This window comes from Gobio gobio, assembly GCF_949357685.1.
Source record: "Gobio gobio genome assembly, chromosome: 5".
Lineage (NCBI taxonomy): Eukaryota > Metazoa > Chordata > Actinopteri > Cypriniformes > Gobionidae > Gobio > Gobio gobio.
Genome location: NC_137101.1, coordinates 49,242,559 through 49,254,773, shown reverse-complemented (window position 1 = coordinate 49,254,773; position 12,215 = coordinate 49,242,559). Strand labels below are relative to the sequence as shown.

General features: G+C 49.2%; 1 protein-coding gene across 1 annotated transcript in view; it reads right to left on the bottom strand.

Moving 5' to 3' along the window:
* Window positions 1–4,378, bottom strand: part of LOC307126319 (guanylate-binding protein 2-like) — a gene marked incomplete at both ends in the record, with an annotated part of 46,535 nt that extends 42,157 nt beyond the window's left edge. The window contains 2 exons of the mRNA XM_079816783.1: window positions 3,996–4,123; window positions 4,204–4,378. Coding sequence (XP_079672909.1) covers window positions 3,996–4,123; window positions 4,204–4,378 — 303 coding nt within the window. The remainder of the gene's footprint in view (window positions 1–3,995; window positions 4,124–4,203) is intronic.
* Between the last annotated feature and the right edge of the window lie 7,837 nt (window positions 4,379–12,215).

Genomic DNA, 12,215 nt, shown 5'->3' with positions numbered 1-12,215 from the left:
ATCAGCAGCCCCATGGCCAATTCCGCTGAGGAAAGACCTCCTTTCTCAAGCGAACAGGACAATCTGGCACCCCCACCCCAAACTGTGGGCGCTGCACGTATGGCCACTCAAAGGGCGCTCAGTGACCTCCCAGCGAACGTCCTGAGCACCATGAGTGAAGCTAGAGCCCCGTCGACCAGGCGCCTCTATGCTCTTAAATGGTCTGTGTTTTCTGATTGGTGTTCAACCAGAAGCCAGGAACCATTATCATGAGATGTATCAGAGATACTCGTTTTTCTGCAAGAGCTGTTGGATGCGGGAAGAGCCCCATCCACACTCAAAGTCTATGTGGCAGCTATTGCCGCTTTTCACGCGCCAATAGCTGGTCAATCAGTAGGTAGAAACGACATGATTGTGCGTTTCTTAAGGGGAGCCGGAAGGCTGAATCCCCCCAGGCCTCCTATGGTGCCCTCCTGGGACCTCTCTCTAGTCCTACGAGCACTTAAAGAGCCTCCTTTCGAGCCGTTGCAGACGACCGAATTAAAGCCACTCACGTTTAACCCTCTGGAGTCTGAGCTCTTTTTGGGCCCTTTAGAAGTTTTGACATGCTCTGACATTTGTGTTTTTTTCAGTTGCTTATAAACACATTAATGGCTAAAGTGTAATTACACTGTATTCAGCACAAACTGGGCTACCATAATATGTGAGCAACATGTATGTACATGCTTGTATTTTTGAGAGAAAAATGTTTATGCACGGATTTTGAAAAAACAAAAACATTTGTTTTAAAATGAAGGCCTCAAAACACACAATAGATATCTGTTCCCAAGACTTTTGACTCCATCTTGTATTTTCATTGAGTCTACTCATTCACATAAAACAATACACTGATTTAAAATTTGTAAGACAGTTTCTCTTCTCAAAGCCAATATGCGAGGAGGCGTGATAGCTAATGAATAATAATGAGATAACAAAGGACTCGCATTAATGAGCTGCATAATGAATGAGCTTCAGTTAAGTCTGTGACAGAGAGCAACAGGGCAAAGGAAAAATATTTTTTTGTAGTTTATTATATTTGGAATGTAATCAACAAAGGCCTATTATATTTTAAATGATCAGAAGATTTGACTACACTGCAAAAAATGCTCTTCTTATTTGGTATTTTTTCTTGTTTCCAGTCCAAATATTTAAAATTCTTAAATCAAGATTTGCTTCATAAAGGTAGACCAGATAACTTAAAGCAATCTATATTCTCTGCCACAACAATTTATGCTTTATTAAACTATATTTTATGATTTATTACACCAATTTATTAAAACACAACAATTTGCTAATGAGATTAAAACCATGTTTTTACTCCAAACTTACTTTTGGCTTTGGATCAAAAAATCAGACAGAGAATATATATTTCACAATATTCTGCATAATTATAAAAGCTCGAGTAGCATTGCATTATAAATATAATCTATTATGAAAACACCCAACATGGCATAAATAACACAGATAAGCCATATATTGGCTTATAAAATATAAAAAACTCTTCATACTGGCAGCCGGAGGGCGCTCCGTGCACATGTAGTCCATATATAGCATGCATGAAGAAGATAGAAGATGCTATATATGGACTACATGTGCACGGAGCGCCCTCCGGCTGCCAGTATGAAGTATGAAGAGTTTTTTATGAATGAGAGCAGCTGATGCTCGTATTACTATCTTTAGAAGGTACCGACGGTTTTCATATTCATAACTCCTGACACATATTAACAAATTACGGTCACTATATGTCTTTGAGAATAAAACAGAGGTCAAAAATGGAAGCTTGAGTCTTAGATCTTTTAAATGATGTATAGTTTGTCAGGGTAATTACTTACATCTGACAGTAATTTTGAGCTAATTTAAACAAAGAAAGCTTCAGTGCGCCTCGTTGCACGATGTGTTTGTTTGAGCTGATGTGTGTGTGGGCGTCGCCTCAGTATTTGAATCTCAATAGAGCGCACGCTTCGAGGGCGTGGTCGCATTAACGTATAATGAGCCGCTCAGGAACGACTAACATCGATCTGCTTTCAAACGGATTACATAAACACAGAATATTTGTTTTTGATTTGGTTTACTGTGTTTAAAACCTGACATTTCAGCGTTTCTTTAGACTTATGGCTCATGTTTGTGAGAAAAGTATTCAATAAGCTAGAGGTCATTTTCTGAAGACTATCTGAATGAACGTCTTTGACAGGCTGCAGATCGCGCATCATGTTTAATTTCTTTATTTTGCAAAAAGCACAACAATTTGTTTTTATTGTGACTGTACTAAAAAAAAAAGAAGAAACTTAACAGATTATAATGATGTATAACACTTGCCTGAATGATAAAAAATGACAGAGTTATTTGAGTCTCTTTGACACTGATAAGAAAAAAGCAAGCCAATCACGCCGGTGTGATTGCCGACTCAAGAGGGTTAAGACTGCCCTGCTATTAGCACTAGCGTCAGTTAAACGTGTGGGTGACATACAAGCGCTCTCCGTGAACGCTTCCTGTCTGGAGTTTGGCCCAGGTGACTCCGAAGTCATCCTCAAACCAAGACATGGGTATGTGCCCAAAGTGTTTTCAACACCGTTTAGAGCACAAGTGGATACCCTCTCTGCCCTTCCCCCTGAGGAGGACGAGAGACAATTTCACCTGCTTTGCCCGGTCAGGGCACTCGTGTTGAGCGATCCCCCCACTTCAGACAGTCGGAGCAGGTTTTTGTGAGCTTTGGTGGCTGCATGAAAGGCCGTCCAGTCACCAAACAAATCCTATCCAGATGGCTGGTTGGTGCTATTGCGTTGGCGTATGATTCTATGGGCCTACAATGCCCCATAGGTATCAAGGCGCACTCCACAAGGGGCATGGCCTCTTCCTGGGCATGGTCCAGTGGGGTTTCTATCGATGATATCTGTAGAGCTGCAGGTTGGTCCTCACCATCTACATTTACCAGATTTTATAACCTGGAGGTCCCTGCTCTGCAGGCAGAAATCCTTGGGGTATGAATAAGAGGGTGGATGGCCTCTATGAGCCCGCTCCTCGCTAAGTGACATTCGGAGCCTTGTGTCCTGATGCTCCAGTGTTTTTTTCCCCCTCCAGTGTATAGCTGGTGAGCCCAGTTTGCAAGAGGATATATCAAGATATGTCAATAAATCTGGTCTGGGGCCCTTCTTTCCAGCGCTTCAGCATGAGGGAGTATATATCGTTATGCTATCATAAGCACGGCAGGATTTTATAGGTTCCCCTAGCGTCTTCGACGTAGAACAACTGACCGTTCGAAAGGGAACATACTCGGTTACGTATGTAACCTTGGTTCCCTGAGATAAGGGAATGAGTACTGCATAAGACTGCCATGCTATGATGCTACCATCTGGCGACCGTCGCTTCCGTCGGCATTACGAGCGTCTTTTATAGGCAGATGCCCCGCCTATATTGGCGGGTTCTGCGCTCAGCTTCGCGGGCTCAGCACCGATTGGTTCGCGCAGTTACGCCGTTCTGCCATTGGTTCATGCAGTTCCCACTGGCCAGCCAATAGCGTGCGAGAGCCCTCTTCACTGCTATGGCTGTGCAGTAGCACTGTGTGCTTTTATAAGCTTTCAGTGAAATCGGGGAACAGGAGTTAACCCCTAGCGTCTTTGACGCAGTACTCGTTCCCTTATCTCAGGGAACCAAGGTTACATATATACGTAACCGAGTACGTTTTCTAACACATTGAATTATTTACTTTGTCAATTTTGTTACCAAATAATTTAAAAATGAGATGTTTGAAACTTTAATTATTAACTTATGTATTTCAACAGGTCACACATGCACACATATTTAGGAAAACACAGTTTTTACATTCCCTGCCTGGTTGCCTCCTATTTAAACATCAAGCTGTACTGCAGTTTTTTATATGAATATGGTTCTCTTCTTTGAAAGTAAAAGTATTCTTGAACTCAAAACTGCTTGTGACATTTGATGCCAGTTGTGTTTTTGTAGTTTACTTGTTACTTCACCTTGTTCACGTCTCCAAGTCCCTCAGTGTCCAGCAGTACCAGAGTGGTTCCTGCTTTAGTGGGGTGGGGCACACACCACATCCAGATGCCCTTCGTCTTGGACTCGACTGTGCTACCCAATGCAAACCCTGATAATGCCACATCAAAAACCTGCATGATGTTTCTCCTAAGCTTTTGGATGCTATCAGTGCTCTCTGTGGGGTCTAACCTGTTTGTTTTTCTGCGAGGCGGTTCATCAGGTAGGACTTCCCAGTGCGATAGAGACCCACCACGGCCACCACCACCACTGGCTGCTGGATCTGCTGCAGGATCTGTAGCGCTGACTGCTGCACACACAGCTTCCCATCTGACTCCGTGTCAATCAAGCAGATTGGTTTGTCCATGGTCACTGGAAATGGAGCTGTTAAACAGATATACACATTTTAAACCTTTTAATTAAAGGATTAGTTCACTTCAAAATGAAAATTTCCTGATAACTTACTCACCCCCATCTCATCCAAGATGTTCATGTCTTTCTTGCTTCAGTCGAAAAGAAATTACGTTTTTTGTGGAAGACATTCCAGGATTTTTCTCCACATTATAGACTTCTATGGCAACCAAAATGTTGAAGGTCCATATCAATGCAGTTTCAAAGTGCTTTGAATGGCTTCAGAGGCTCTGCACAATCCCAGATGAGGAATAGAGTCTTATCTAGTGAAACCAACGTCATTTTCAAAAAATAGAAAAAATGTCTATACTTTTTAACCTAAATTGCTCATTTTGCACTGCTCTGCGGCTCGCCACGGATTGCGTAATCACGCCAGAAAGGTCACGCTACACGTAGGCAGAAGTGCCGCCCCATGTTTACAAAGCGCACATGCGGAGACTAAAACAAATGTCCTTTAGCTATAAAAAGGTAAAGCGAAGATGTCTGACGATTTTCACGTTGAAGATGGAGTGCTATTTGGTAAAGGGCGTTTCTATTAGTCCTCGCACGTTCGCTTGGGGCGGTACTTCCGCCTACGTCTTGCATGACCTTTCCAATGTGATTACGCAATCCATGGGGAGCCGCAGAGCAGCACAAGATGAGCAATTTAGGTTAAACGGTATATACATTTTTTTGCTAGATAAGACCCTATTCATCGTCTGAGATTATCGTGCAGAGCCTCTGAAGCCCTTTGAAACTGCATTGATTTGGACATTCAACATTTTGGTTGTCTATCATGTGGAGAAAAATCCTGGAATGTTTTCCTCAAAAAAACTTATTTTCAAATGAAGAAAGAAAGACACAAACAACTTGGATGAGATGGAGGTGAGTAAAATATCAGGAAATTTTCATTTTGAAGTGAGCTAATCCTTTAACTGCAGCATACTAGAAGTGAAAAGTTAAAGGTTTATTTCATCCAAGAATGAAAATTCTGTCTCTAATCACTCCCCCGAACTTTTTGATGAAATCTGTGAGCTTTCTGTACTCTATAATGACAGCCACGCAACTACCACTTTAACGCTTAAAGAGATCATAAAGAGATCATAAAACGTCTCGGTTACGTATGTAACCCTCGTTCCCTGAGGAGGGAACGGAGACGTACGTTAGTGACTAACGAATGGGGGTTTCGCTTAGAAGCCAATCATCTTCGAGAATTCAACAGCGCCCAATGGCAGTGCCAATGCCATGGGCATGCGGAATTTGCATACGTAACTCCGCCCCACCTCGTGGGTATATAAGGAAGTACGCTGGCAACATCGCATTATGTTACTGCTGCAGGAGCCAAGACTGAACTCCGCGTTCTAGGCAGCACAGCTGACGTGGCAAAGGAAACGTACGTCTCCGTTCCCTCCTCCGGGAACGAGGGTTACATACGTAACCGAGACGTTCCATTTCGTTCAGTCACTACGACGTACGTTAGTGACTAACGAATGGGGGTTCCAATACAACAACGCCACTCAGCTGTCATCCAGTGCCCTGCGTAAGTGTGAGTACCCTGTCGTAAGACTAGTACGGACGAAGGACTCCCACTTATCACAGGATTACCAAGGTACACTGGGAAGCATATCCCAGTGAGGGAATGCCAAGATGCCTACCGTAGGGAGGGCTTAAGAACACACATATGACCCGCTAAGGGCTGCATATGGAAGATCTCTAGGGTACCAGCCGAAGGTGGATTTTTAACCCTAGGGGAGGCAGGGACTTGCCAAGGGAAAGACACCTGCTCGCTGAGGAGGCTTACGGTGAAAATACTCGTGTGGGGGTCGCCAGAGGGGAACCATGCACACGGAGCACCTGGCCGGACATGAGGGTCTGGACTCGAAAGGGCAGACTGAACTGATGTCGGCGTGAGCAGTGCTGGAGGAGCTCAGGGCTCTCGGGGAGCTCACCTGAGGGAAAATATCGCACGTATCCAGTCCTTGGAGTGGAATGGCGAGCAAGCGAAGACACCTGAGCCTGGCCCATTACCGGCCACCCGTAGGGGCGAGTACATAGTCGGACACTGGCTCCACTCGGAGATTGTAGAATCTGGCGAATGTGTTGGGTGTCGCCCAGCCTGCAGCTCTGCAGATGTCTGTTAGCGAGGCGCCATGCGCTAGAGCCCAAGAGGAGGCCACACTCCGGGTGGAGTGTGCCCTCACACCAAGGGGACATGGTCGACCTTGCTGCTGGTAAGCCAAAACAATGGTGTCCACTATCCAGTGAGACAACCTCTGCTTTGAGAGAGCACTTCCCTTCCGCTCTCCACCATAACAGACAAAGAGCTGGTCTGAGGTCCTGAAACATTGCGTACTGTCTACATAGGCGCGGAGAGCGCGTACTGGACAGAGCAATGCCAAGGCTGGGTCTGCCTCCTCCAAAGGCAGCGCTTGCAGGTTCACCACCTGATCTCGGAACGGAGTGGTGGGAACCTTGGGCACATATCCGGGCCGGGGTCTCAGGATCACGTGAGAGTTAGCCGGCCCGAACTCAAGGCACGCTTCGTCAACCGAAAATGCTTGCAGGTCCCCGACCCTCTTAAGCGAGGCCAATGCGGTCAGCAGAGCCGTCTTCATAGACAAGAACTTAATCTCAGCCGACCGCAAAGGCTCAAAGGGAGGCCTCTGCAGAGCACTTAAGACTACTGAGAGGTCCCAAGAGGGAACGAGAGGAGAGCGAGGAGGATTCAGTCTCCTGGCCCCCCCTCAGGAACCTGATGATCAGGTCGTGCTGACTTACCTTTTTGTCTCCCAGGAGATCGTGGTAGGCAGATATTGTGGCCACATACACTTTAAGGGTGGAAGGAGACAGCCTTCGCTCCACCCCCTCCTGGAGAAACGATAGCACGGACCCGATCGGGCATTTCCAGGGGTCTTCTTGGCGGGAAGAACACCATGTGACGAAGAGGTTCCACTTCAACGCATAGAGACGTCGCGTAGACTCAGCTCTAGCGGAAGTGATGGTAGCGACCACCGCAGGTGGAAGACTACTCAAACCTGCCGCGTCCCGTCCAGAAGCCACACGTGGAGCTTCCAGAACGCTGGACGCGGGTGCCAAAAGTTGCCCCGTCTCTGAGTGAGGAGGTCCGGTCTCAGAGGAATAGGCCAGGGAGGGGCTGTCGCAAGGAGTATAAGTACTGGGAACCAGGTCTGGCCGTGCCAATACGGGGCGACCAACATGACCTGCTCCTTGTCCTCCCTGATCTTGCACAGTACCCGTGCAAGAAGGCTCACTGGGGGAAACGCATACTTGTGTAGCCCTGGCGGCCAGCTGTGCGCCAGTGCATCCGTGCCAAGGGTGCCCTTGGTCAGGGAATAATACAGGGAGCAATGGGAAGAGTCCTGGGAGGCAAAAAGATCTACCTGTGCGTCGCCGAACCGTTCCCATATCAGCTGGACCGTCTGGGGGTGGAGTCTCCACTCTCCGGGGAGAGGCTGAATCCGTGAGAGCTCGTCGGCTGCACGGTTCAGGTCTCCCGGGATGTGGACAGCACGAAGGGACCTCAGGCGCTTCTGACTCCACAAGACGAGATGGCGGGCGAGTTGAGACATACGGCGGGAGCGTAGACCGCCCTGGTGGTTGATGTACGCTACTATGGCCGTGTTGTCTGTCCTGACTAGTACATGTTGACCCCTCAGCAACGCTCGGAAGCGGTGCAGGGCGAACCGTACTGCCAGTAACTCGAGGCAATTGACATGCAGAAGGCGCTGGGGTCCTATCCAGGAGCCCGCGGCTGCTTGTCCATTGCACATGGCACCCCAGCCCGTGGATGATGCATCTGTTGATACAACAACATGCCTGGAAACTCCTTCTAAGGACACTACGGTCCGTAGAAAGCTGAGGTTCGACCACGGGGTGAGTGTCTGTAAGCAGGCCCGAGTCACTCGTACCCGGAGCGTGCCAGACCGCCATGCCCATCTCGGGACTCGATCGCGTAGCCAGTGCTGAAGCGGTCTCATATGAAGCAATCCGAGCGGCGTCACCGCGGCTGCAGATGCCATATGCCCCAGGAGCCTCTGAAATAGTTTCAGTGGAACCGCACTCTTGCCCTCGATTTGACGAAGGGAAGTCAGCAGAGACTGCGCGCGCTCGCTCGAAAGCTGCGCGCACATGGCGACCGAGTCGATATCCATACCGAGAAAAGAGATCCTCTGCGCGGGGCAAAGTTTGCTCTTCTCCCAGTTGACCCGAAGGCCCAGACGGGCTAGGTGATGGAGCACCAAATCTCTGTGTCCGCAAACCTGCTCTCGAGAGTGACCCAGTATGAGCCAGTCGGCGAGGTAGTTCAGGATGCGAACCCCGTGCTGCCGAAGGGGCGCAAGGGCTGCCTCGGCAATCTTCGTAAAGACGCGAGGGGACAGAGATAGCCCGAATGGTAGAACTGCGTACTGATATGCCCGCCCCTCGAAAGCAAACTGTAGGAACGGTCTGTGTCGAGGTAGAATGGAGACATGGAAGTAGGCGTCCTTCAGGTCGATCGCTGCAAACCAATCGTCTGGACGAACGCATTCGAAAAGGCATTTCGCTGTCAACATCTTGAACGGAAACCGGTGAAGGTAACGGTTCAAGACGCGCAGGTCCAGGATCGGTCGTAGCCCACCGGTCTTTTTGGGTACAATGAAGTACGGGCTGTAAAACCCGGAATTCATCTCGGCTGGAGGGACAGGTTCGATCGCACCCTTCGCCAGTAGGGTGGCAATCTCCGCTCGCATGACGGGGGCATTGGCCCCGATCATAGTGGAACGGACTCCCCGGAAGCAGGGAGGAACCTGCGCGAACTGAATCGCGTAGCCGCGCCTGACGGTCCGCGCGACCCAGCGGGACAGCCCTGGAAGCTGAAGCCAGACATCCAGAAACTGCACCAGCGGGGTCATACGGAGTACAGACATACCCGGTGTGGGCTTGCAGCGATGCAGCGTCACCGGCCCGGACATGGGAGGCTGAGGGGCGTCCCGGTGCGGGGGCACGGTTGACTGCTGCGTCCTGACAGAGGAGACCAGGGAAGGACGCACGTTCCACTGGGGTCTGCTCTGCCAGGAGGCTGGCGACAGAGTGGGATGTGAGTGGCGGGACCCATGGGTGGCGCGCACCGTCATCACCGGACTCTGTGGGCTCAGGGATGGGAGTGTTAATTCTTTCTTTGACCAAAATAGGGTGCTGCTGACCCGGGGGCCAGCAGCTGAACAAAGGATTCTCCCCTGGCCCTCCACCGGGGGAAGGAGTGGTCCTGCTACCATCTCCTCGAAAGAATTTCCCATCCCTGAGCCGTCCGTCTCAGGAGCGCCGCTTGGCCTGGCGTTTAGCGGGGCGCGGGGCGGCCTGAGGGGACTTGGACGCCTTCCTACGGCTTCCTCCGCGACCCGGCCCGGGTGAAGGCTGCTGCTTGGACTGGGTGGGAGGGGCGGGAGCCTTAGGAGGGCGTCCTCGGCGTGGAGCAGACTGAGGCGACTGTGCCGGCGGCTGGGTGGAGGCAGCAGCTGGCCGCCGGGGCAGTACGTGTTTTATAGCCTCAGTCTGCTTCTGGGCGATTGAGAACTGTTGGGCAAAGTCCTCAACCGCCCCGCCGAAGAGGCCGGCCTGGGATATGGGGGCATCGAGGAACCGGGTCCGCTCGGTGTCCCGCATATCGGCCAGGTTCAGCCACAGGTGACGCTCCTGGACCACATTTGTGGACATCACTTGACCCCGCGATCTGCGTCTGGACACTCGCGGGTTGCAGTGTGCAAGACGGGGGTGTGGCCCGAGGCATGAGCGTCGGGGCTTTGTTCCACACCGTAACCGTCAGGTCACCCTGACCACCAGCCGAAGTACTGGGCCTCTGGGACTCAGTAGATCGGGGTGTGGTAGAGGGGACTCTCACTTCATTACGAAGGTCATGGAGTCTTGACCGCAACACCGCGATGGTCATGTTCCCGCAGTGGGAACATGACTCATCCACAAACGCTGTCTGAGCATGCTGAAAGCCCAAACATATCAGACAGTGTTTGTGCCCATCAGAGGGAGATAACAACCGGCCACACCCAGAAGTACACGGACGAGACATCCTGAAAAGGACGCGTCACGTGTAAGCTCTTTTAGGAGAGGAAGCTTCGCAGAGAACGCCGAAGCGCCCAGGGACCACACACCAGCTGTCTAGCGCACCACTGCGCAGATCAGCAGGCAGGCAGTATGATGAATACCTTTCACTGGAACGCGCCGTAACACCAACGCCTCTGGAAAGCTGCTCGTCTCGAAAAGCTGTCGAAGACTCAGATCAGGCTTGAAGGAGTGAAGAGATCCTCTTGGCTCCAAAGCAGAAACATAATGCGATGTTGCCAGCGTACTTCCTTATATACCCACGAGGTGGGGCGGAGTTACGCATGCAAATTCCGCATGCCCATGGCATTGGCACTGCCATTGGGCGCTGTTGAATTCTCGAAGATGATTGGCTTCTAAGCGAAACCCCCATTCGTTAGTCACTAACGTACGTCGTAGTGACTGAACGAAAGGGAACTAAGGCTGTGTTCACACTGCAGGGCTTAATGCTCAATTCCGATTTTTCGAAAAAATTCGATTTTTTTGCAAGGCCGTTCACATTTCCAATTAAATGCGACCTTTTGTGATCTCCTGTGTGAACGTGAAATGACCCAGAAGTGACCCGCATGCGCAGAAGAGTACTCAACGGTCAACGACGTCACTTGTTGTTTACGGAAGTAGCCAAATATGGGTGTCAGCATTGGAGTTCGTTTAGCTTTATTAAAGTTATTTTCGCAACGGAGCCGGCACCATTACAATCTTCTCATGTTAAGAAGAAAATTAAAAAAGAGGAGGAGAGCAAGGTTTTTTGCCATGGCGTTTTGTGGAGCAGTGGTAGCAACGTCGGTACAGAGAAACGTGTGAGTCGCAGCCAGGAGTGGTGGGATACTGATGTGAGTGGCTTTACTGATACCGAATTCGTCAGTAACTTCAGAATGACCAGATCCACCTTCAATTATGTTTGTGAGCGCCTTCAACTAACTTTGTCACGGGAAGAGACACGTCTGCGGCGGCCCATAACAGTGCAGAAACGCGTTGGAGTTGGAGTTGGAGTGTATTGGCTAGCAACAGGTGCATACTTCTTTTATTTATAGTTGTTTATCTTCTCATTCCCGCCTACTTCAACGTACAATGATGACGTTTGTCGCGTATCAACGACGTGCGGGTCGGATACATGTGACCTGGCAGTTCAGACTGAAGACGCATTTCAAAAGATCGGATATGTATCGGATTTGGACCACATACCCAAGTGGCCTGGGTCGCATTTGAAAAGATCGGATCTGTGTCGTTCAGACTGTCATGAAAAGATCAGATACTGGTTGCATAAGGGCAAAAAAATCGGAATTGGGTCGTTTCAGCCTGCAGTGTGAACGCAGCCTATTTCGAATTATATGGAGAGACACGACCACTTTATATGATGAACAGATTGAATTTACTGTGGAAGTCAATGGCTACCGTAATCTGTCTGGTTACCGACATTCTTCCAAATATTTTCTTTTGTGTTCAACAGAAGAAAAAAAACTCATACAAGTTTGGGGTGAAACTTGAGGATGAGTAATTGATGACATAATATTTTTTTTGGGTGAACTATCCCTTTAATTGCTTAGTTGTTGGAGAGGATATGAAACATGGAGAACGCCTCGGTTACGTATGTAACCCTCGTTCCCTGAAAGAGGGAACGGAGACACCAAGTACAATATAAAACAGGGGGTGCATTAATCAATGAGCGTTAATCAATGAGGTATCCACATACATACATA